Below are 27,761 nucleotides of genomic sequence, written 5' to 3' on the forward strand. Positions count from 1 at the left end.
CACTGCATTAATCATTGGCTGAACTGAAGGCTAGAACATTAACTCCCAAACACTAGATGGGCATACTCCCGATATCGTCAGGACCGAGGCCAATATGTCTCCACAACATTATATCTTGCCCAACTGTAGGACCCACTGTGACTTACAATTAATTCTCCCCTCACATCACATCACACTTGACAATTAATGCACTGCATGGTTGTCGGCAGCAATTTGATTGACATGGTTCCAAATTTCTCCCAGAATGCAAAACTTAGACAAAATAATGAGTCACAGCAAAATATTACCCTCTTAATATGGCCCCTTTGGCCAATTTGTACAAAAGTGACCCCCATTCCCCTGGCCCTCCCCCCTTGTAATTACTGCAGGCTCCATAAGTGTCACTCCCAAAGATACCTCGACATTTCCATATGAACATAATTTGATGATGAAAAAGTGCGTTCAAATGAAAGTTTTAGAGTTGTTGGTGTAGAGAGCTATGCGCAATGAGCGATGCTATGTATTCGAATCAAAATTCAGTTGACAGTGAGAAAGTGATTAACAATAACATGTAATTGTTTTCACATAAATTATAGTTCCTCCATCATTGAGGGTCTAGTCTGTGTCGACAGTATTCCCTGATGACCTCCTTACGAATTGACGCCACCCTATTTGCATATATGTAAGTGCGCGTTGGTGGCGCCATGACCCCAACTGTCACGACGACATATCCCTGACATATCCTTTCCATTGTCTGATTCAAAAGATCACGTGATCAGTGTCTTTAACTTGTGGAACAGTTGTCCTATTTCCGGGTGAAAACTCGGTCTTGTTTCCTATGCCATATTTGTCGTAGAACTAAAGGCATAGGCATCCTACCTACAAACCTTAGGTCCCTATGTTCAATATACTTTCTATTTGGTCGGAATATATATATATGTATAGTGATGACATCATTGGAGGTACCTGCGGCAAGACGCGAACGAAGGCGAAATACGAATACCAATAGGCAATCGCTGTCTCATAAATCCTTGCGACTCAGCGGACAATTTTCGGCGATCGGTAATTGTTGGCTGTTAGAGTTGTCCAATGCCTTGTTTGTTGATTCACGATTTTATCAATGGCAGAATCTCGGGGACAAGTTGGGATTTTCTCAAGAGGATATGGAGGAATGTGAAAGGTTATGGCTCAGCAGAGGAGCGAATCCTGTTTACGAGCTCCTCAGTAGATGGGGCAAGAGAGAAGGGGCGACTTTCCGTGTTATGCGAGAGAAGTTAAGAGAACTTGGAAGACTTGATGTTCTGATGTTACTGGAAGAAGCTATAAAAGGTAAATATCGGTCGGTCTGTTTGTCTGTTTGTCTGTCTGTCTGTCTGTCTGTCTGTCTGTCTGTCTGTCTGTCTGTCTGTCTGTCTGTCTGTCTGTCTGTCTGACTGTCTGTCTGTGTGTGTGTGTGTACGTACGTACGTACGCACGCACGCACGCACGCACGCACGCATGTATGTATGTATGTATGTATGTATGTATGTATGTATGTATGTATGTATGTATGTATGTATGTATGTATGTATGTATGTATGTATGTATGTATGCATTTGTATGTATGTATGTATGTCTGCTTGCTTGCCTGTCTGTCTTCCTGCCTACATGTCTGTCTGTCTGTCTGTCTGTCTGTCTGTTCGACAGTCATCGACTTTTGTGATCTCACTGATTGAGGCATCAAGGTATAACCCAGCCCCGCCCACCCGCCGATAAACAATAAACTGCATGACCACCATATCTTGCCCAGTACAAACGTATATACATGTAAGATCATAGGGGTGTGTAATATTTCATAGATTGTTGTTTTCCAGGTCTACAGACTAAATATAACAACCTTTTGACTATATATTCATTCCTACCTGTAAGGAGAAAAAGAATATTTCTACTAGTACAGAGATTGATACATTTGTAGCAGCAGGATTCGTACGATATTTTCCTAAGCAATAGTACGTGCCACTGTGTGTAAGATAATAGTACACGCATACCTCTACGATTATAGTATTGAATTACTAATCTGAACCGAAACTTGACAAGGCATACGATACTCTCTATATACTATATTATACCAATATACTTTCTGTTCTTTCTTTCTGCTTTCCAATATTCATACGTTCGTGCATTCAATCACTTATTAATACATGCACATCATAGATGTGACATCGTCCTCAAAGATCGTACCATACATGGGTAATGTTACATACATGTATTTACAATCATTGGTAGATATGCCAGAGAGCAGCTCCATTCAAGGTGGTTGTTTGAACTGGGCAGGTACGGTTATAGTACGAGGTTAATAGTACGAGATGCATCATGCTCGAGATGTCTTGATGAGTGTTGCACTGTTACACGATCGTAATATTTTGCGGTGATACGTTTCTGGCAAATGCAATGTTTTCTCGAAATTATCTCAATACAAACAACAACAACAACAACAACAACAACAACAACAACAACGACGACGACGACGACGACGACGACGACAACGACAACGACGACGACGACACTTTTGATCATGTTTGCCCAGCCGCAAGTTTAATTAGAAAATTGAATGTATTAAGATTGGTTGTAAAACGGAACGTTGAAGCTATACTGAATGAATTCATAGGACTGCACTTCCGTTACACCCTAAGAGAGAGAGAGAGAGAGAGAGAGAGAGAGAGAGAGAGAGAGAGAGAGAGAGAGAGAGAGAGAGAGAGAGAGAGAGAGAGAGAGAGAGAGAGAGAGAGAGAGAGAGAGAGAGAGAGAGAGAGAGAGAGAGAGAGAGAGAGAGAGAGAGAGAGAGAGAGAGAGAGAGAGAGAGAGAGAGAGATTCTGGGTTGGCTTAATTGCTAATTCTGTCTTCATTGTTTACTTTTACGTTTCAGGGGAGTTTCAACTTGAAGTTAAAATATGGATGGGTGAAGAGGATGTACCTCAAGACGTAACTGTACACTCGTCACAGAAATCAACCATGTCACAAATATTACAACGGTTCCTTAAAGAGCACCATCTATATGAGGATGACATTGTGTTTATCAGTCCCAACCACGCTGATTTTCAACTAGATTGGTCAACAAAAGCTGTGAAATTAAAAGTATGTAGTCGACATGGATTATGTATGTATGTATGTATGTATGTATGTATGTATGTATGTATGTATGTATGTATGTATGTATGTATGTATGTATGTATGTATGTATGTGTGTGTGTGTGTGTGTGTGCGTGTGCGTGCGTGCGTACGTACGTACGTAATACATGTATGTAGTGACAAAAAAGGTATAATGAACGTTTTTGCTTTAAAGTAGGGCCATTTTATGATATAAAAGGCACTAGCATTAATATTCCATTTCATCTTTGCTCAGAACACAAAACCATTACACGTTTACATGTACCAAAATAAAAATACCCTGCCATTCATGGTTTGCTTGTGATTTCCTTTATCAGGAAGAGAGGATAACATTCTTGACTTTATATGCGTATTTCCTGTTTTTCCCTTTTCAAAAAACTTCCGGACATGGGCGGGGCATTGTCACAAAGAAATTATTTGTTCATTTAACAAAACAACCAGTTCATCTGACACGGTTGATTTACAGTTGTCAATGGTGTATATTGTTGCATTGATAGTAGTAGTATGTTTGCTTGAGTGTGTCTTCATAAAGATCGTCTTTCACTTCCAAATTAAATCATCCTGACAGACAGAAAGAAACAACCCAAAATTTCACTGATCATATTGTGATTATGTCGTGATTAATATCAAGATTAATAAACTAGTTGTCTTGCCATTTCTTTCCCTAATATGTGGATAATGTTAACGTTGTCCCATCTATTTTAGACAGACAGCGTATCTGGCGTGAATTATACTTCTGAGCAAACTGCGAACTAAGGAAACGAGTAGAATTTACAGAAGGGGGGGGGGGCTGCTTAGAAGATACTTTGATCAAATTTTTCACAGCCCAACCCCACCCACATCCCTTCACGCTCTCAAAGAATTTCCGTAGCTCCCGAAAGGCTACACTGGTTTTTATTTTTGCAGTTATACGGTATACCCTGCAACTTCCTGTATTCTGTATACTACTACTACTACTACTACTACTACTACTACTACTACTACTACTACTACTACTACTACTACTACTACTACTACTACTACTACTACTACTACTACTACTACCATATCCTGTATATATACTACTACTACTACTACTACTACTACTATATGATACACTACATTAGAATAACAGTGGCAATCGACTTCAGCGTCCATACATAATAAGAGATTTCTTTACAAATAGACGTCGGATTTGCAAGAAGGTCTCAAAATTGGTTATACCATATACTTTGAGATACTTAGTACATCTTCATGCCCTTTGTGATCAGACACAAATATGTTTTTTTTTAGAATTGTAAGGACATGTAGAAGGTCATTTAGAGGCATAACATTTAACACCACACACATAATTTATTGAAAGCCATGGGGTACTAGAATATTGTCTTCGATACCCCAATTTTACTCTCAGTACATTATTATATATTCTCGACATTTTAACTCATAATTAGAAAGATTGAAACTCTTGAGTTATGGCTTAGGACCTCCTAATGTCTTGGATTGCGTCCGATTACACTCTGCAACTAAGATTGCACTGAACACCGTTCTCTTCAGTGAGCCGTCTTTATGTATATGTTTCTCCTCAGCCCCCTTCTCCCCATCGTAAATTCTGTTTGTTCCCTAAACGTGAATGTTGCAATATTGGAGAAAATTGTAGCAAACCGATTGGCGGGAAATGGGTGTGGATCATTTCTAAAAAAAAACGTATTGAGACAATGCTCCTTCCATAATATAATAATAATAATAATAATAGTAATAATAATAATAATAATAATAATAATTTATTGTTTAAAGACCACTACACAAACATGTCTCAGCGGTCTGAACATTACAAAATAAGAAAGACTAGCAAAAGAGCAACAACAACAAAAATCTAGCATAAGAACACAGTCAATGAATAATTTAAAAGCGTCTCTAAAAACAAAATCGGATTTAAAAATTAGCAATCAATTTAAAAACATCAGCAATAGCATTGTCGGAAAATATACTTTTTAAGACTTTTCTTGAAAGGAGCAATTTTCTCAAGTAGTCGAAGCTCAAGCGGTAAACTATTCCACAGTTTAGGAGCATACACACTGAAAGCCCTGTCACCATACGTTTTAGAAGGTTGTTTTCCATGATCTTTAATAGAGAAAGGATTCAGCCTGATTCCAACACTCTTTCTCGTATTATGTAATGGATGATCGATACTGATAAGTTCGGACAAGTAGTTCGGCGCTACTTCTCCTTGACGGATAATTTTGAAGATAATACAAAGAATGTTATAACGAACTCACTGTTCGATTGGCAGCCAATGTAAATCCTTCAGCACTGGATTCACATCAGCTTGACGACCAATCCTCCATCTTGTCACCAATCGAGCAGCAGAGTTTTGAATATGTTGAAGTTTGTTCAATTTATATGCAGGTAGACCGAAACAAACTGTTACAGTAATCTAATTTCGATGTAACAAAAGCATGAACTAATTTTTCAGCACTAGACTGGTCCAACAGTTTTTGAATTTTACTCAAACGCCAGAGTGAATGAGATGCCCCCTTAAAAACTTTACAAATATGCTCATCCATGAGTCCAAAAGAGTCAACCATCACACCAAGGTCACGCACAACAGTTGATGGAGAAATCATGGCATCACCTATCCGTACATTAATCGAACCTGACTATGAACCAACCGCACCATTGCGGGGTGTGAACCAGACAACTTCTGCCTTACCATCATTGAGCGCCAACTTATTTGTCATCATCCATTGACGAATTTCGTCCACACATGCCTCTACACGTGTAACGACAGTGGGTTGATCAAGGGTGTCACAAGCAATATATAACCCAGAGTCATCAGCATATATAATGGAATTTAAGCCACGACGTGTGATGATCTCCTCAATCGGAGCCATGTACAAAGCAAACAAAACAGGCCCAAGCACCGAACCCTGTGGTACACCATATTTCAGAATGCGTTCATCCGACATCATCGACTTAACAGACACTTGTTGCGGTCTACCTTTCAAAAAGGATTCAAACCAATTTAAAGCAGTCCATTGTATGCCAAAACGGGAACACAACCTGCCCAAGAGAATGTTATGGTCGATGGTGTCGAATGCATATCCTCATTGTGGTGTGTCGGTAAACTCAAACAAAGTGTTTGCGAGCCATTATGATGAAAAACGGAAAAAGCAAAAAAGGGAAAATGGGTAAAAACAGACATAAATTGAAGTATTGTGCTTGATTCTTTCTGACAACGTAAGAGAAAGTGTGATCAAGCATGACAGGGTATTTTCCTCCAATACATGTGATTGTTTGATCATCTCAATGAACACTGAAATGAATATAAACGGTATGTTGTTAAAATTGTTCAATATTTCACGATTTAAAGGAAAAGGGACACATAAGAGTTCTTGTTAATTACCTTTTCTGGAAAAGTTTGAAAGGGTTTTAATGATGGCCGCGAATAGCTTCGGATTAAGTATATATGTACGTACGTATGTATGTACGTATGTACGTACGTATGTATGTACGTATGTATGTATGTATGTATGTATGTATGTATGTATGTATGTATGTATGTATGTATGTATGTATGTATGTACGTCTGTCTGTCTGTCTGTCTGTCTGTCTGTCTGTCTGTCTGTCTGTCTGTCTGTCTGTCTGTCTGTATGTATGTATGTATGTATGTATGTATGTATGTATGTATGTATGTATGTATGTATGTATGTATTTTCTGATGATTCTGGTAATCTAAACTACTCTCTTTGATTTTGCGAAAGAAACATACCCCCAAGACCATATTATGCAAGCATGTCTTTCCTTTGTAACTTATAGGGAAGGGAGCTCATTCTAGCTACACGAGACTCTCCAAGACTTGACAAATTACAACACCTGTATGGAAAGGATGATGACGATGGATCAGCCTCGGATACATGGTCAACATCATCTGGTGGATCCAATACATCGTCCACTACACCCCAACAAACACAGGTTATTGTTAAACATTACTTCATGTTTGACCATTGTAATATTGGGACTTTAAATGCAAATCCACGCTCAAATTCTCCGTTTCCAGATGAAGAGTTTGCCGACGATGTCCGAAGAGGATCAAGCGCATCACTACCACCAGATAGTGATACAAGATTTTGTTCAGAGCTACACCTAGATCCTGACCGTATTCCAGATGGGCAACGATCTCCTAGAGATGCAAGATCGCCTAAAAGGGGTGTCTCGACAAGGTCATTGCCTCCTGATTTCAACGTTGCAAGCACTTGGCACCCAAAGCCTCCTCCCCCACTCCCTGAAAAGAAAGGAAACAAAAACGTCGATGAACCGAATCACCACAACTTCAAGCATAATGCTGCGAATGGTGAAAACAGACTTCCTCTTAGCGAACAATTGAAGTTGAAAATACCACCTAAACACAAAGCTGACAACATCGATGCAATGTATACGAGGCGGGAATTCGAAGTTCTCCAGTCACCAAATGCTAATAACGCTGGGAACGTTCAACAAGAAAGCATGTACATGCCTCTCATACGGGAACCTGGAAATGAAGTGACGAAGTCAGATGATGTCGTAGGTTATAGCAGTTCAGCAAGCCTTGCAAGTAACTACTCTCTACTACAAGCTCCATTTCCAGACAGCGGTGACGACTTTGATGACACCAGCTGCAGCACGTCAGTGGATAGTGGCCCCTTTCAACAAAGTCTAATATCAATGTGTGCTGAACACCCAGCCTGGCATCCTAATATTCCATCAAGCATCTCAGAGGTATGTACTAATCACATTAAGCAGAATTACGTCACAACCTTGGACACTTTCATTTAAATTTTCTTCATGGGAGAAAGAATATAAGGTAAATATACCAAGATGGGCACATGCTGTTCTACCGTAAATTAGGAAACCATGCCATGAATATCTATGAGATATTTACATAATTAATAGTTTTCGGTAATTAGGCTATATATATCTGAAGAATGCACTCTTCAAGTTCAATACAATTTGATACATACTTTGATGATAACAAAGTACATATGTCATTTTAAGTTTGATAATATATCTTGTAGTATTAATAACTCATTTGCATAACTAATGATTTTCAGTAATTAGGCTATAACTTACGAATTCGCACTTCAAATTCAATATAATTTGGCACATACTACTTCAAACATAAGAAGGGCACATGTCCTGAAAAGCTTGTTGAAGTAGCTTTTAGTTTTAATGAGTCATTTGCATAATTAATTATTTTCTGCTATACATGAAGAATGTAATCCTCAAATTCCATATTATTTGGCATGTATATAAATGATACCAGGGTTCACATGTCTCATAAAGCTTACTAATGTAACACTTAGTTTTAATGAGCCATTTGCATAATTAATGATTCTCAGTAACTAGGCTATATCTTAAGAATGTCCCCTTCAAATTTAATATAATTTGGTATTTATATTGATGGTATCAAATTTCAATCACCATGTAAAGTTTGATAATGTAGCTTTTAGTTTTAATGACTCATTTGAATAATTAATGATTTTCAGTAAGGCTATATCTTTAAAATGCATACTTCAAATTCAATATAATTTGGTACATACTTTGAACATAACTAATCGCAAATGTTCTGTTGCATTCCAACAATCATTGTGTGTAGGAACGGAAATCTAAAGTCTTTGCCCTTACGGAAGGTATTCAGTTTAAATCTGGTATTCCCTGTACTGGAGGCCTGAGGTTCGACAAGATATTTCAAGCAAATACTGAGTAACACTAAGCAAAACAAATCAATTTTTAAAAAAATAAGATAAAAATAGACAAGGTGACGCCATTTTAGTAAGGAAGTTTTTCCTGTAAAAATTTCATTAAAGTCGTACTAGTACTACAAGTGAACGTATTAATTCTTTTTCGAGCAAGCAACAGTACAACCATTAGAATTTGTTGAAATGCCGAAGTCGATTTCATTAATAACATGTCGAAATCACGATCGTGTTGGGTCCGCCAATTTTTAGGTTCAGACCCAGTTTTGTTAGATTTGATTTATTGTACCACAATATGTGTACAGTTACACGGAATATTTTTGGTTCAATACTAGTCAAGGTGTATAATATCACATTACATCTAACCACAAATGTCTAAACAAGAAAAAGCCTCTCAGTTGCAGCCTGTACACTTCTAAATACAAATGTGTTTTTGTTGACGTCATTAGATCGAGAAAGTGGCCAAAACATACAGACGTCAAGATGGCTGGTATTTCATTTACCCATATCGTGGCAGCATTGTCGTTACAGTTACGTAAGTAATTAGGAATACAGAATCAATTCTGTCCAATCATAAATGCATTTTTAAAATTGCGCCCTCTCATGTTGTATATCGCTCGTTGGTGGATCTTTGTTTAGGGAGGAATATCTTATCATGGAATTGGAAATGGAAAGCTTCACGATAACCCCATTGGTAGAATGCAAGATGTTTGTATACTGCTGTGAATGCTTCAATAAGGCAAAAATAAAAATAATAAATGTTTGTTTCCAATAACACGACTTCAAAAGATAGGGTAGGTAGGTCGAAATTTTATTTTGTTTTGTAACTTTAAATTTTTCTAAAAACGTCGAGATAATATACTCGTCGGTCACGATACTTCCGTGAGAGTTTGATGAGGTGTAAAAGAACTGAGTAAATGAAGACATTATGCAGACTGTACTTTAATAGTCTAGAAAGACCTGGTTTCTCTGTGGAATTCGATTTTTAAAAAAAAACGTAACCACAGATGAGGCAAAGGCATAAAGGTGTACACGGAAATAGAAATAAATTGTTACCATTTTACCTTTTTGCATGCAAACAAATGTTTAGGGACGGGGGCTTAATCTAGGGTCGGTCGATCGAGTTATTGGAAACACACAATTTTTTTTAGTTGGCCGAGTGTAATACTACAGTGTACCGCTTGATATGTAGCCAAAAATGTCCCCCGAAACGTATAAACTTTAAATTGTGCCTTTTTGATTAGCATTTTATCTTAATGCAAATGTATGTACATCTTCGTTGTAACAAAAACAAAAACAACAACAACAACAACAACAACAACAACAACAACAACGACGACGACGACGACGACGACGACGACAACAACAACAACAACAACAACCAACATAATAATAATAATAGTGCAAACACATAGCTTATATTTTTTTGCTTGTATTGTCTAGATTCCAGACGATACTTAAACACTTCAAAATATTTGAAGACAGAAATGGAAAAATATACTTCGACAAGGAGGACTGTAAATTTCGAACCTTAGAGGATCTTGTCGAAGTGTACAAATTTCGGGATATTCCAGTGAAGACCTCACCAACAACCGAAACCCGTCTTAATTCTGACCCCGAAGCGCCACCCTTGCCACAACGAGGAAGTCACATCCGCTTGCGAAGGGAGATTCCTGTGGATCCACATTTAGGGTTCTGATAATGTACATTTTCTTTATAAGAAGGACGTTAACATGCTGTACGGTACAGATGGTAAAAAACACATTGCAATAGTGATTAGCCAGCCTGGATTTCTTTTGTTCGTCTGCCAGGCATGGCTAGATATTGTTCACCGTCGGGTTGCATTGTACAGTGTATATGCACAAAATAGTTTGTATTTCAAAATGTGGCGAACGTAACACGTCTACGATTCTCTAAAAAATGTGCCACACAATATCACAATACAAAAGACAATTATATAAACATTTTCTACCACCACTTTTTACAGAATTGAGTATGCTAGGATATATTTAGTGTAATTAGGAGACGACTTCGTCATCAATCATCAATCATCATCATCATCAATCATCATCATCATCATCATCATCATCAATCATCATCATCATCATCATCATCATCATCATCATCATCATCATCATCATCATCATCATCATTATCATCACCACCACCATCATCATCATCATCACCACCACCACCACCACCACCACCACCACCACCACCACCACCACCACCACCACCACTGTCTGTCTGTCTGTCTGTCTGTCTGTCTGTCTGTCTGTCTGTCTGTCTGTCTGTATGTATGTATGTATGTATGTATGTCAAGTAATAAATGCCGTCCGGGTAAATACACGCCGACCGCAGGAGGCATGTATTGCCCGCATGGCATTTATCTTGTACCCCGGGTATTTAGTCCATGGTGTCATATTCTTCCCAGGGAGAAGTTCATACAGTCTCTGTTTTGATTTTCGATAAGGAATTGTGCCACTTTGCTGATACACCGGTATTCATGCTTTTCCCAGATGAGTCAATACCCGCATTTGTAACTGTCAGTCAAAATTTAACGGCCACGTCGGAGTACAAGTATGTATATATATGCATGAATGAATGATAGCCCAACATGACTGTGTTGTCTCGTATATGTCGTACGTATCCTTGTTTTCGTGTGCACACCTTGTAGTAGTCGTCAGTAATCATGCGTCAAGATCTGACAGAGTCGCCCAGTCATTCTTCGCCAACTCCATACATGTGTTTTCTATCATACGGGATTTCGTGGTCACCTGAGATTTCGCTTTTATTTCATGTTATTTAAAAATCAGTGAAATGTTTTACTCTAGATACTAACTTATGGGCCATACTATCAAATAAATTTACCAATATTTCATCACATAATATATATATATAAAACAAAGCGTCCACCATTGACCTACTTAGCAATTTGCGTAATCCTAACATTCACGGTTCGTCAGATAACATACTAAATTCCAATGCAATGATACGGCCGACGAGATATAATCTTTTGAATAAGTGGTTCCGCTTTCGATAAAAGGACATTTTTACAAATCTGTAATTTTGAAACGTCAACTCTCTTGCATGAAACAATAGAATACACACAATACACAATTGCAAACTACTACCTTAGTATCTCAGACACTTTCAAACATAAAATTTCTCCGAATTAAATGTTAATTAATCCAGGAATAAGCATAAAATCCGTTCTCTACCCAAAACTTGCATTCCTGTGCGTGGTAATTTTCATGTGCTTCTACTGTACTATCAAGTAGAGCAACACCTGTGGGAACCGTAGGCCATTTCATATCGGGTGGCATCACGCCCTCTCTGGCAAAATGTGCGATTGCTTTCTGCATGATTTTCTGAAAGGCCATGTCCTCCTCAGTGGGATTCGATACATATCTCGGCACAAAACCAAAAAAGCTAAAGATGTCCCACAAGTGGAAGGCATATTTAGGTTCCCATGAAAACCCCATAAAAGAGACTTGGGTTGAAGGCCACGAGGTGGCTACATATCGGTACACAGGAGATTGGTAGGATTCTGCAGCAACTTTAGCAATGATATCACTGCCACAGTGTAGGAGGATATCAGATGCCATTGTTGTCAACATAAATTCTGGCGTGTCCTTTGATTCATCATAAGGGTAAAGAGCCATTGCTTGTGAAGTTACATCCTTACCAAATGGATCCAACCTGTCTGTCGAGATCAGAAACATAAACATGTTAACAGAGGCTCGATATTTTAACTCATAATCTGTAATATATTCTCAAAAACGTAAAGAAACAAGAAGCTACGTGTCAATCATGAGGCCCAAATAAATACAATAGTGTGTTTTTGATAACCCGACCTACCCTATTTTAAGCCATGACCCTATAACATGTTTTTTGCTTGCAAAAAGGTAAAATTATGACAATTTACTTCTATTTCCGTGTACACCCTCATGCAATTGCCTATCTATCACTTTAAAAAATCGTTTTCCAGAGAGAAACCAGTTCTTTTTTTTTTAAAGAATATAACAGTACAGTTTGCGTACATGTTCGTCTACTTAACTTATAATTGTCTTATTTACTTCTTTTACATCTCGTCAAACTCTCTCGGAAGTACTGTGACCGACGAGTATCTTATATCTTTGGGTCGGAGTAAATTTTTGAAAATTTGAAGTAAATTAAAAATAAAATGAAATTCCGACCTACCTACCCTATCTTCTGAAGTCATGTCATCAGAAACAACATAAAAAAAAAAATTGCCTGCTGAGTAACCGGCTTGCAATTGGAATCTGCAGGTTGCAGGTTCGAGCTTAGCCTTTACCGTTTGTTTCTGAATAGCTAATGGCTTTGGCAAGATTTGAATCACAACAGTCAACCCGGATGCCTTATATAATTTTGGGACCTGGTTGACCAGGAAAGGCCAAAAAGAGCAGAATTGTTTCCTGTCAGCGAGAGCATCACTTAAATACCCTCGCGTCGGTACGGTCTTTTTTTTCGTGTTTGTCAAGCCCATGCTGTCTGCAGATCCGGGGGAGAAACACAAAAATAACCCTCCCTACTTCAGTGTCAGTGATATCACCAGTTTGTATACTAAATTAATATGTGAAATTTAAATCTTATGAAATTTGAAGCATGCGATTTGTTATTATCAATATATGTATGGCATATTAGAAGCAATCATTGTTAAGATATTGTATGCATATTACTAATTCATATTCATAGGATTACCAAAACCATATCAGTGTAAAGTTTCATTAGAATTAATGCAACAGTTTTTGAGGTATGTTCATGGACAGTGCAGACACGTGTCAGACAGATAGAGACGAAGATTTAAAAAACAAAACAAAAAACCTTCCTTTAATAGTGGGTAGTGATGGACAATTAATCATAGAGCGAGGTCACGTGATGTCTGGAAATGCATCATGGTAAGTATACCTTGACCTCCAGCCCAATTTCTGGCAAGGATAACTAGTCAGAATAACAATGCACAGAGAAAACGTTTTGTCATCCTCGACTTCAGACTTGCTTATCATTGCACGTTTCATACCCAAATACTGTTAGCTCAACTTGTTATCGACCTCAGTCACATACGTATACACATGTATCTCCAGATCTTCATCATTCTTGAAATAACCCCCCCCCCCCCCATGTCTACCGCTTAATACAACCGTGATAAGCGTAACCTAAATAACCTTTACATCCAGACTTCGGCATGATTGATACCACGTACATCACGTAAATAACGTACATCGTTTAAATCACAGGGCTAAGTCAACTGAATATGAAGAGGCTGTAGTCGCATGACCCACCTGCAACATGTGATCGGTATTTCTCCCAAGTCCAATACCGCAAACTTGTATCTCTTGGAAGGTAGTCAATTTCTTGAGCCGTTGTTCCTGACAATATAAAATAATTACGTTGTCAACATAATTGCTTCTTTGTTACATTTCGTCTAGTATCACAGGGTGTTGTGTAAAGGCCTAGGATACTACAAAACCTGGTTTAAAAGAACTCTGGATATGGGATGAATTGCAAATACTGTACAATGAAATACAAATTCGAATCGAATTACAACCTTGTTAAGGTCTAGAATCTCTGTCCCTTGATTGTACAATAAATCATAAATTACACTAAAGAATGAATAATGAAAATATACAATTCACAGATCCAAGATTGGTTATTTGGTTAATTAGCAAATATTTTTTTTAGATGTTATCAGAGACCAGATATTTGACAAGCCCATAGAGTATTCATAAACTTTTAAAGTATATAAAGTATGATATTTGGCGACTGCATAGGACATTCTATAACAGATATAACAGACAGATCAGATATTTGACAATTATATTTCTATTACACAGTCTACAATGGATGATCGAATTGTAAATGCTTCTACATATATTAAATTGTGATTAGTGGCAATCAGGAATTAAACCCAAAATTTAGATCCCAAAAATCATAATTTAACTCCTCTAGTGTCCATCTGCTGTAACTTTATACATTTGTACCTAAGGCCAGTGGCCAAAGTACCGATTAAACCATATACACATATACATATACATATACAGTCATATACATATCCACATACACATACACATACACATACACATACACATACACATATACATAAGCATAGACAATAACATGGTAATCTTTCTACACACCAGTTTGTGTGTGTGGGTGTGTGTGTATGTATATAATATATATATATATATATATATATATATATATATATATATATATATATATACATTTGTATACATATATATAACACCTGATTAGCTATCGAAGCCTGTTCTAGTGTTATATATATATATATATATATATATATATATATATATATACATATATATATATATATATATATATATATATATATATATATATATATATATATATATATATATATATATATATATTGCAAAGATTTGAATAGGTTTGTCTGTCTTCATTGTGTGTGAACTTGGTTAAAATTGCAAGTCGTATGAACACAATGATTGCATATTAAGTCTACCAGGTTATCTCAGACTGTTATTAATGGATAATACATTTTCTCGAAAGTATCCACATGTTCTCCGTGTCTTACCTAAGACTAAAGGAACATCATTTCCTTCCCCATTTTTCCAGACAGTGAGAGGGTCGTGTGGTATGATGATTCCGTCTATGACGCATAAAGCCCCATCTTTAAAGTCTTTCACTGGCAAATCGCAAGAATTTGGAGAACCCCAATATGGGTAAACATCCGTAGGGTTTGCTTTGATCACTTGTTCAGGGGTAAGGGAATAAATGCATTCGGTGTCACTGCAATTTGATCGCTCAAGGAACACCTGATTAGCTATCGAAGCCTGTTCTAGTGTTATTTCAAAGAGAGGAGATGCACTAATCATCCAGGCTCTGTGAAAAAGACCTTTTGCCAACGGCGAGACAGATAACGCCCACGTCGATGTACCGCCAGAACTTTGACCGAAGAGAGTTACCAAATCTGGATTTCCACCAAAGTTCCTGATATTGTCTCGTACCCACTTAAGGCCTAGAATTTGGTCCATGAATCCAAAATTTCCTGATGTATGGGTCTCCGATAACTCTGAAAGGATGTCGAGTGCCAGAAATCCGAACCCGTTTAGTCTGTAATTCAGATTGACATACACCATATTAGTGTCGTGAACAGTTGTTTCGTCGGGGTAATAGTCTGCTTCGTGGTTGCTGGACCACATCAAATATCCCCCATGAATCCAGAACATCACGGGAAGATTAGCATGTTGGTTTAACGTAGGTGTATAGATGTTTAAATGTAGGCAATCTTCATCACCGATGACACCCTGCGAAGGGTGATCTTGAACACATTCATGACCAAATTTCAAAGCTTGCAGCGTACCACTCCAACAACTGCCACTTTCCTTCAGAGAGACTGGTGGTTTCCAACGACGTTCTCCGACCGGGGGTTTCGCGTAAGGGATACCTTTAAATACAAATACATTTTTGCTGACACGACCTTCAACTGTCCCACAGTCAGTTGTCGCAAAGCAGGGGGCACCAGAAGATGCATTCACCGCAAATTTCCACGCATTTGGATTTTCGATGACATTAACATCATCACTGGCGTCAAATCCAGGCTCTTGTGAATTAGTTAAGGTACAACTAAAGCAGAGAAATGGTAAAAATGTGACGAATCGTAGAAAGCTAAACATGTTCATTGCCGTGCCATATACCGGCGAAATAGGGTTAAAGTTTGAGTCCTCTGTTCTAGCTGAGTGTCAAATCGCACCAATCAGCGTACATGCACTACGACCCATACTCCTGGTGCTACCATAATTCATTAGTCACGTGGTACTTTGTCATATAGGCAAATGTAGTCGTCAGATACATGGGTGGGCGCCCGGGGTGGGCGGGGGTCATGTGTATTGCCACTGTTCAACACTGACTCCTGCTAACAAATTGGGACTACTGGATACTATGGACAAATGTGAATCGATCAAAGCCATAAATTAGTATCAAATACCGCCGGTTACTCTTTATATATCGAAGATTCGAAGGTAGTTTCATTCACGGTGACTTTTTTCTTCATATTTGCTCATATCAATTTTCTGTGCATTTACGTTTCCGTTCAAAAGACTTTCCGTGAGTAAATCTTCCTTTATACCATCGAAAGTCGATAGCTAATCATTCCGCTTTGCGCCCTCAGCGGCGCATATAATTGTAAGACAACCACCAAATTTGATATATTCTCAGAAAATTGTTAAAATATAACTAATTAGACATTGTACATCTAAATTAGAGGGTGTTTTTTTTTATCTATAAGTAGTATACTTATAAGTTTAAATAGATTCTCCTCGGTGAATAAATGAGTCGATGACGGTATTTAGACTTAGGGTGAGGTTTTTTTTTTTTGTTTCTCATCTCCAATGGAATAGTACGGAAGCGTATTAGTGCCAAGTTGTAAGGAAAAAAATAAAATTTAAAATCTCGTAATTACGAGATTTCAATTCTCGTAATTACGACTTTTTTCTCGTAATTACGACTTTTTTCTCGTAATTACGAGTTTTCAATTCTCGTAATTACGACTTTTTTTCTCGTAATTACGAGTTTTCAATTCTCGTAATTACGACTTTTCGATTCTCGTAATTACGACTTTTCAATTCTCGTAATTACGACTTTTTGATTCTCGTAATTACGACTTTTTGATTCTCGTAATTACGACTTTTTGATGATACATGTGGTAAGCCAACAACAGTTAGTAGCAAGTCAGTTATCACACTGAGCGCGGAATTTAGGAGTGAACCATTTGAGTTTTGGGATTCCCAAGGTCCATATTTAGAAGGGGGCCCTCTCATTATCAAATATGTAGTATTGTTTTGTTTTTGGTTTGCTGCGGAGGAATGGAGTTAGAGGTAACATGGAAAATATAAGCAATCACATCAAAATAGTCACAGCCTTAAAATTCGGAAAGTAACTTGTTTTTATGCCATTTTCTTCGCCCCCCCCTCCATCAAGTAACTTTACCCTTATATAGTACTACATTCTAAGCGCTTTCAAGGAAGTGCATAAAACGTATTTGGAGCTTGCGCCTTACTGATCAAAAATAGGTCACATGCTGCCATTCATGGTGATAAAACATCGTAAGACGCCACATGTTTTATACGAACATGAACTTTACTAATATATACATGTTTTAGATTTTCATAATAATCACAGGTTTAATTCTCCGAGTCGTAATTACGAGAATCGTTCTAAACTTTTTGATTCTCGTAATTACGACTTTTTAATTCTCGTAATTACGACTTTTCGATTCTCGTAATTACGACTTTTCGATTCTCGTAATTACGACTTTTCTATTCTCGTAATTACGACTTTTCGATTCTCGTAATTACGACTTTTTGATTCTCGTAATTACGACTTTTCGATTCTCGTAATTACGACTTTTCGATTCTCGTAATTACGACTTTTCGATTCTCGTAATTACGACTTTTTGATTCTCGTAATTACGACTTTTCGATTCTCGTAATTACGACTTTTTCGATTCTCGTAATTACGACTTTTTAATTCTCGTAATTACGACTTTTTAATTCTCGTAATTACGACTTTTTGATTCTCGTAATTACGACTTTTCGATTCTCGTAATTACGACTTTTCGATTCTCGTAATTACGACTTTTCGATTCTCGTAATTACGACTATTTGATTGTCGTAATGACGACTTTTTGATTGTCGTAATTATGAAATTATGATTTTTTATTGTTTGTTATTTTTCAATTTTTGAATTGTTCAGACACGAATCTTATAATTTTGATGTACTAAGCAAATGTACTATAGAGTGTTTGACACGGTAACCGGTTTGTATGATTTGATTGCGTTTTTCGTTTCTTTAAAAAAAACTCGAGTGCATTAAAACAGCGAAGAATATTCTTTCATTATATATCGGCAAAATGAATCAATAATGGATTTGAAATTGAAGAAAATAGTATTTACCATCTGATATTTGGTAAAATTCACAACTTTAGTTTAGAATTTTCTTCATTAAGGGTAAATCAGATTTATACGGTTTTGAAATTTAAAATTCAATAACGTGGCACCGTAGGTCGTTCGATCAATTTTGAAAATGTGTGGAGACCTTTTCCACGGTTGATAAATACTTGAATATATGTATTTGGTATGGTATAATAATATTGGTTTGAGGGTCAGTTAGCCAAATGACCGGTTTGTCGAGGTTATTGACCCTGGTATATCAGGGTGTTTATAGTAGGAAGGCATTGGCGAGACGTCCCCAGATAGAAACTTTATTGATCCTTCTTTTAAGACGTTTCGGACCGGCCGTTAGGTCCTTCATCAGTCGTAATCCTGTCTTGTATTGGACAGTTTCCCTACATCTTCATCATTGGATATAAGTTGGAGTTGTGTCCGAAATTCAGCAGAATATCTATATGTTTAATATTGGACTCCAATTATTTGAACAAATTCTTTGCTGATGAAGAATTCTTGTTGTTCTGGAATTCTTGTTTTGTGTTTATTATTTGGCTAAGTTCATTGACAGATTGCCTGTTTAAACATTGCAGTGAACCTACTAACTTCTTGTTGCATCCAGTATATGTGTGTACATATGTGCACACGTTATTTCATTGCCATTTCTTTTTTTAACCTATAGGTGTTATGTAATTTCACTGGACTTATATTAGAGTGTTCAGTTCACCTTAAATGTACTTACTACCCGATGATCGGGTGTTGTTGAGAACTCAGCTGTTGCTTATAACATGAACTTAAAATGGCAGTGTGATTTTTCCAGTTAGATATCAACTTACCGGAGAATTGCGACGTAATTACGAGAATCGAAATGTCTTTACGATTCTTGTAATTACGAGATTCAAAAAGTCGTAATTACGAGAATCGAAAAGTCGTAATTACGAGAATTGAAAACTCGTAATTACGAGAAAAAAGGCGTAATTACGAGAATCGAAAAGTCGTAATTACGAGAATTGAAAACTCGTAATTACGAGAAAAAAGTCGTAATTACGAGAAAAAAGTCGTAATTACGAGAATCGAAAAGTCGTAATTACGAGAATTGAAAACTCGTAATTACGAGAAAAAAGTCGTAATTACGAGAAAAAAGTCGTAATTACGAGAATCGAAAAGTCGTAATTACGAGAATTGAAAACTCGTAATTACGAGAAAAAAGTCGTAATTACGAGAAAAAAGTCGTAATTACGAGAATTGAAATCTCGTAATTACGAGATTTTAAAGTTTATTTTTTTCCTTACAACTTGGCACTAATACGCTTCCGTAGAATAGTCAGGCGGGTCGGGCGGGCGAAATAAAAAAAAAGGGGGGGCAAGAAAAAAAAAATATTTTTTCAGTTCTATTCTCTGTCCTTTCTGTCCTGTTAGTCTCTATACAACTTCTTTTCTCTTCTCTTTATTGAATTCCTTGTTACAAGTCTCTTTCCTTCATTTTAGCAAGGTTGACAAGTCTGTAGAACAACTTTGTAAGAAGATGATTAAATACTTATCATCCTGATGGGTGTATATCTGTAGCCATGAACTATTGTGTGATTTTATCAGGAGTACTAATACATTCGTCCTATTACCCGGTAATCAAAGAGGCATTGCCATCGCTAACAATGTTTTCAAGTTATCCAATTTGAACTTTAGTATGTAACTTTTTGAAACACTTATGTGATTGTCATCAGTGTGCTAGATGAATTAAAAATTTTCATTTATATAAACCATTACTTCTATGAAACATTTTTCTTCAGTGTGAACTTGTCAAAATAATCCACCAGATAACATGTAAACATATCTAGAACTCAGAACCCCTTTGGGATTTACTGTTTAAAGTAATTAAAAGTAATAATGTAAACATCGGAATGTCTTCAAAGGTCATACATGTCATGGGTCATGAAACGCTATGGAGTCGGTCATTTCCCTGATAATACAACTGATTTAAAGCTAAAAACTGGTCAAGAAATTAGGAATGCAGTATGACTTTTACCAATTTTAAGCATAATTTTGAAAATGATGGAAATATTCTGAGCTATTATTGCATTGCAGCAAAATGTACCGCGTGACAGTATTAATTTTGAGCCCTGTCCCTCATCAAACCTCAACGGCTTCTGCCATGATGAAAGACACATGCTGCTCTGACGTAACAAAAGGGTTGGGTGGGTGGGTGGGTGAGAGGGGGGGGGGGTTAGACGGCGGTGTTCTGCCAAGGTTTCCAACAAGTGGTGTCATTTGACAGGGAGTGGGGTCAATTATTATTGTTTATGAAATATTCATATAAATTATCTCAGACCACTATAGAGATACTGTGGTCTGAGATATTCCATTACGTATAGACCATTCCCTAACAACATAAAAAAAATCCATTCATAATAACAGTTCCCAGTAAGCTATTTTTTGAAAATTGTGTACTACACATTACACCTTACAAAAAGAAGGCAATTAAGATTATGTAATTTTAAGTTATATATATATATATATATATATATATATATATATATATATATATATATATATATATATATATATATATATATATATGAATGATATATATATATATATATATATATATATATATATATATATATATATATATATATATATATATATATGAATGATATATTGTTTAGAAAGATTGGACAGCCAGGTGGTCACAATTTTTAATCTGAATATCAATGAATAGCAGTGCTAAAATTTATAATTCCCTTTTTTCAGACAAGGACAATGAACAACTTCAAAATAAGTCACAGTGAACATACATGTATGATTGAATAAAAACTTTGAGAAATCCTAAACTTGTAACCACTTGTTTCATTTTTAAAATTGTTAGTACACTGCTGTGTTTATCATTCCCTCTTCAAATTCATGACATTTTGAAGAAAAAAAATCCCTGACTTTAAAAAGTACCAAATGTGAACGAAAAACTTACAAATAATAGTCAAACAAACTTTAAAATAATTTTTTTTTTATTAATTAACCGTTACTGGCTGTGTATCATGATTTGGACCTGCTATATTAAATGACAGCATAGCTACATACCGTACACTTGCAATGATAAGGAAAGCTGACATTAGGTGTCCTTGAAACTCAGAACTTGAATCTTTAACTAAAACTATCAACAAAGTCAAAGTTGGGATGCTCTGTAAATATTACATTAATTGTTTTCTGATTTGCACAACAAGTTCGTTCTTCATGTCTGACCGGGCGCACATGCATCGACCGTCTATAGTGGCCATGCCAGTGATTACGCATTGATTCAGTGCCCAACATTCACATGTGTCACTAGCACTGTCAACATCATGCAACACGATCCCCTAACACAGCTTTTTCGGAATCAAAATACACATGTACTCATTTAATTTAACCCATCAACAAATGAAAATCACAACCTGTCCCATAAATTTGGTTCACGAAGGCTTCTGAGCTGTGGCATGGCAGATAGATGTTCCGGTAGCAAGTTCAGTGTTTCGCACACGTCAGTGATTAGGTCAGAGGTCACGACAGTGACAGTAGACAAAACATGTGACGAGAGCCGTCCATTTCGACGTCTCATCTAATCCCTCTAATGTTTTAATTTGTAGATTAAGTTTATCAAAGTTGATCTTTTCGTGGCATTTTTTATGTTAACATTAGAACTGCGCGTTGTCACTGTATCTTATATGATGTCAACAAAACTTTCTCTTACGCAGTCAGTATACTTCTTGTGGGATTCACGTCGAGTCAGAGCCGAGCCTGGCCTGGTCCGGCCGTGGACTTAGATAATTTTGATGTCTGCCGTAAAATGAATGCGCCAAAGCGACGCAAGGTGGGAAAATTATTGCTTCATTTGTAATTTTAGGGGGCCAATGTCGCAAGGTCGTGGCCTCGCCAGAACTGGCCTAAGACGCCATGGGGAACCTTACAATTTTGCTGTGCTCAGGGGTCGGTCGGAAATAAAAAAACTTTTTTTTTCTGATGTCGGAGCTGCAAATTAGGGTCGGTCGGGAGATGAGAAACAGAAAAATAAAAAGGGCCGCCCTTATCACGGTTTAGCTACCCAGCTACGTTTGTATGGGCCGAAAGATGGCTGCTAATCTTTGGAGTGGTAACGGTAGAGCCATGCATGATGCTCTGGTTCGGATTATCCTAGTTGTATCTGCAAAGGGGAGGGTCTACAAATCACGAGTCCCAATAAAATACTAATATGGTAGATTAGGAACGGTATATAATATACCGTACTTGGCAATTGGATCAAGTACATTTTAACAAGGTACACATTTCATATCTATCAAACAGAAGTTAGAAACCGCAACATGTTCAACATGAGATCAGAGGTTCGACAGTTCGGGTGATGAACGACTCCAATCCGTGACGTTGCTTCGTGTTCCTTTTCCTACCCACTGTGGGACCGACATAACGCCCGACAGCCTTGATGATTGGCATAATGTCACAACCTAACCACGAAGAGTTACTAGTATTTGTTATTCGATTTCAAGTAAAATGAATATATCTACAAAAGTGCGAAGATTATTTTTCTTACTATCGACTAGAGACTGTCAATATTTGAACGCACGGATGACCCGTTTGAAAGAACAAAGCCGACGTACTTCGACTGTGATTCACATAAGCCCATAATTTTGTTCAATTTATTTGGAAAATACAAATATTACTCTGGGCAATAATGATATCTGTCACTTACAGCAACACTTTCAAATACAATAGGTGACCTTGGCGTATATATATTATGAAGGAACTCACTGGGGACGATAGTTATGATGATAATGATGATGATGATGATGATGATGATGATGATGGTGATGGTGATGGTGATGGTGATGATGATGATGATGGTGGTGATATGGTGGTGATGATGATGATGATGATGATGATGATGATGATGATGATGGTGATGGTGATGCATTCCTATATGTGATACAATGGCGCATGTCATAAAAGTAATTAATATTATGGTTAATAAATCTATTAATTCTCGACTGCTAATGTGTACGTTTTGAACTGATTGAAGATCACCATATGTCACAATTTCTTGATGCTAAAAAATAAGTCACAAAGTTCGGATTTGATACAGAAATATGAAGATGGATAAGAATTCGTGGCGGGAATAATTAGGGTAAGTGGGTTTTTTTTCACGAGCTGAAATACTATATGAAATATTAATAAAGTTTGGGCTATGATTGCAAATCTCCAGCTGCCAAAGTAGATTCACTGTACAGCAATCATTTATCACAAAGTGTAAATGCAACTAAAATATAGGATAATAGACACCACAGTTAAGAGAAAGCAAGTCAAATTAGAATTATTGGATAACGTAAATTGTGCAATCACCGAGTTACTTTGTTAAAATAAATCATTTACATTAATCGCACTTCACAACGATGTTAAATAACCCTGCCAGTGGTTGACAAACTTAATCTTTGTTTCCAACCCAGTCTCAAAGTTTTCTGCGAATAATGTGCATTTCTTTCCTCTACGAATACTGCGCATTGTTCTTTCGGCAAGTTGATAGATTCGTGTACGCTAAAAGCATTTTTGAAAATTGATGCCTCTTCATTACCCAACGTACGTAAACACATCCGAATCGGGCTAAATTAGCAGAACAAATCTAGATCTATTGTATCTGCTCTTCAAGTTAAATGGGGAAAAAAACGTTTTGAAAAAATATACCCCAGGACTTGTTGGGATGCCTTCGCAATGTACTTCAAATTTGAATTCATTCTGTGGATGGTTCATTACATACGCTTTTCGGACTGTCTAAAAATATAGCTGGCGGGTGTAGCTTCGTTGTTGAGTATGCCCTGTCGCGTATATCGTCATATCAATGACATAGAATGACATTGTTACTGAAGTTTATAAAACGGATATTATAACTGATTATAGTAACATTTTAGAGTAATCATCAATTTAAAAAAATAAAGAAAAAATTGTATGCTATCTGATTAAAAATCGTTATCGATGCAGTAATTGCCAAAGAAGGTATTTTGCTATAGCACTGCTATCACTTAAAAAACAAATGTCCGAGTGTTGCAGTCTCGAATGTGTATCTTCTGTCACGTGACGATGTTATTTAAATGAGAAGTCTATTCAAAGATATGCCTAATAACAAGGCGATTTTAATCATTTTGTCTATGATTTTTTTTCTCAAAATAAAATCTAACGTGTTACAGTTTCAGGGCTTTGAAGTTGAGCTAGATAGATACATGTATATTGAGCCGTAATTTCACCAAGGCAAGGGTAAATATTATTCTAAAAGCGATGGCATGTTTTGTGACTGTTTTATTCATGTATGCCGAAATTAATATATTACTCTAATACATACCCTGCGGCTCTTTGACCAAAGATTTATTTTGTATATGTGTTTGCTGAATATCACAAAAACTCCAATCTTTGTTAAAACTATGCCTGGCCCCAATGTTCGGAGTCTGCATTTTAACTAACAGAACGAGACCTACGCCTCAAGCTTAGTAATTCAATTAGCATGCTTATATAAATTGCCACAGGTTGTTATAATTGTTATACCTCTGGCAACCTACAGATGGTCCATCTGACGCATCGATGCAAAATCTGGCTAACGAATATAATTAAGTACATTGCTTGATGTGGTTCAGTGTAACATTCTATTTTAACTAGTGGTTAATGTATGCTTCATTTTGAGTCCGTTGTCCTATTGCGTGACAAACTTAAATGTGATATAAACTATCAAAGTTGTAAATTAAATTGAGTTCAGGGTTTCAATTGAAACATTCCCAAGGCACTAATTACGATTAAAAGATGGATGCTAATGAGGCAATACGTGTACATTAGTACTATGTGTGTTTTGGGTTGGTTATTATAGACATAATGGTACTTTGTGGTCTATACTTACAGGGGTATATAATGATAATTAGCCCATGTCACTGATATTAATTTACTGAGTAGGTTCAGAATAACAAGGCTTTGATATCAACGGCCCTGCTGAGGCCAAGGATATTGATGACAATGTTATAGAAAGAAACAAACGAAAGAAAGATGGAAAGAGTTTCTTCAGAGTATGGAGACGAGGTTGAAAGAAAAAATGACAGGGAGTGTTCGATAGCAATCAGTGCCAGTACTTTTCCCACATGACGTCATAACATCCCATGACAAATGTACACAATTAGTCAGGGAGATTGCTGGATAGTTTCAACCTGATACAATCTATTACCTTTGGGCTTCTTTCATCCGTCCACTCAAAGTGCTCACATGAAGCTTAATAGGCCAACAACATAGCACTGACATTTGAATGCATTAACCCAAATGAACTCTTTTTTCAAGCCGAACACAGTTCATTATTATATAGTAACCATGGCCGTCCATTTAAACAGTGATGACTTTGTGCTGCCAATTGCAACAACACAAGACGTGCTTTCTTTCATGGTCGAAATTTGACTGATTTTAAATGTCCTAATAGTCTATTCCAATCACGTGGCCACACACTTTGTATTAAAACACTACAGGGTCTGTTAAAACACGCATATGTGCATTAGATAAGAAAATAACTTTACCCTAGGCAAACGTCTTCATTAGCCAGGCATATGTCATGTCAGAATGTCCGTGAAATCAAATAAGCCGCTACAAACACAGTCTGAGTAGAATACATACGATACGTGGTGATGTGGAAGATTTATTAATTGAACCTACACACGAACGGGTACGTCGACAAAAAGGTGGCTATTTGAATACTGAACTCAATGAATAATTCCAATTCCAATAATTTGTTCAATTTAGTCTTTGAAAGATAACATCGATAAATATGGTTGAAACTTATAAGCCGTTACGGCTGTTAATCTATTATCTATCTAAATATAATTTGTCTAAATACATTACCTTAATTATTATTTGCAATCTAATAATCAAGTTTAATGACTTTTTTGACCATAAAGTAAGTTTGGGAACGACAGCAAATATAAACCTACAGAGATTTTCTGAAAAATTGCATTTGAAATTCAAATACTCTTTATCATTCTAGTATTTGTGAAGCCGTTAAAACATCACCTGGTGACAAGTACTAAAATATATATACGATGCTATGCAATGATTGAATATTTCATATCTGTATTCATATGAATTACATGAATCATAAAGAAGAATCATTTACATCATTTTGTAATAGAAGGTTAATTAACTGTTCGAGGTCACAGATTTAGCACCCCATAGCGACGTCTACGTCATTGAAGATTTATAACATGCTCTGTTGGGAGACATGTACATTTGCTACACGATGTTTGTGATTAACTCACGAATCACAAGAACATCTTTTGATAACACAAATGGAACACTTAGTCTATCATGCCATTTCGATCGAAAGAGACGAAAGGGTACCGACTTCTTTTCATTACCTATCTAATAGGCAAGAAACATACTAACCTGTTGAAAGTTAAATTCGTAATTATGTTAGAATACAATCACCCGCTGTTCAAAAAAAGTGCAAACTACTGTATTGATACGACGATGCTCTATACGTTGATACACAAGGGAAGACGTTTGCCATGTTAATCATTGTATGTAGCTTAATGTAATCCTTGTCCCAGCAGAATACTAACTGTTTGACATGTTAAGTCCTATTAGAACCGTGATGTACACTCGGGGACTTTATGAACTCTGGGCTTCTAGGAACATTCAAGGTACACAATATTTTCTCAAAAGATAAGGAAGTGTTAATTTTATATCAACAAACAATAATGAACACGGACATATATGACATCGGAACTGTCGACATTTTGAAATTCAAATTACATACCCAACTTAAACAATAAAATATCATTTCACGCAAACTTAACTTTACAAATTGTAAAGGAATTTTGCTAATTGATTGCACCCCACTGAACATTTAAAGTGTGTATTGCTACAACACATAAGGTATGGATTTACAATTCTTAGAGTCATTTATCAGGTTTACAGGGTATATAAACAATAGTGTTCA

General features: G+C 36.7%; 2 protein-coding genes across 2 annotated transcripts; one reads left to right on the forward strand and one right to left on the reverse strand.

The window, feature by feature from the left end:
- The first annotated feature begins 799 nt into the window (after window positions 1-799).
- LOC144438961 (uncharacterized) lies at window positions 800-10,851 on the forward strand. Its single transcript, XM_078128194.1, has 5 exons — window positions 800-1,308; window positions 2,886-3,094; window positions 6,923-7,861; window positions 9,288-9,373; window positions 10,282-10,851. The coding sequence occupies exons 1-5, from the start codon at window positions 927-929 to the stop codon at window positions 10,535-10,537; spliced, it is 1,872 nt and encodes a 623-aa protein (XP_077984320.1). The 5' UTR covers window positions 800-926; the 3' UTR covers window positions 10,538-10,851.
- Window positions 10,852-12,020: 1,169 nt separating this feature from the next.
- Window positions 12,021-16,523, reverse strand: LOC144433591 (para-nitrobenzyl esterase-like). Its single transcript, XM_078121918.1, has 3 exons — window positions 15,422-16,523; window positions 14,145-14,231; window positions 12,021-12,544 (listed from the first exon to the last, which is right to left on the reverse strand). Exons 1-3 carry the CDS (start codon window positions 16,521-16,523, stop codon window positions 12,021-12,023), a joined length of 1,713 nt encoding a protein of 570 aa, XP_077978044.1.
- Window positions 16,524-27,761: the final 11,238 nt, after the last annotated feature.

Source organism: Glandiceps talaboti, chromosome 1 (assembly GCF_964340395.1).
Source record: "Glandiceps talaboti chromosome 1, keGlaTala1.1, whole genome shotgun sequence".
In the NCBI taxonomy this organism is placed as follows: Eukaryota; Metazoa; Hemichordata; class Enteropneusta; family Spengelidae; genus Glandiceps; species Glandiceps talaboti.

Coding starts and splice junctions, on each gene's coding strand:
- LOC144433591 (XM_078121918.1), bottom strand. CDS start 16,523: ATGTTTAGCTTTCTACGATTCGTCACATTTTTACCATTTCTCTGCTTT. Junction 14,232..15,421: donor TGATGTTCCTTTAGTCTTAG/GTAAGACACGGA, acceptor TTATATTGTCAG/GAACAACGGCTCAAGAAATT. Junction 12,545..14,144: donor ATACCGATCACATGTTGCAG/GTGGGTCATGCG, acceptor TGATCTCGACAG/ACAGGTTGGATCCATTTGGT.
- LOC144438961 (XM_078128194.1), top strand. CDS start 927: ATGACATCATTGGAGGTACCTGCGGCAAGACGCGAACGAAGGCGAAAT. Junction 3,095..6,922: donor CAAAAGCTGTGAAATTAAAA/GTATGTAGTCGA, acceptor TGTAACTTATAG/GGAAGGGAGCTCATTCTAGC. Junction 9,374..10,281: donor AGCATTGTCGTTACAGTTAC/GTAAGTAATTAG, acceptor TGTATTGTCTAG/ATTCCAGACGATACTTAAAC.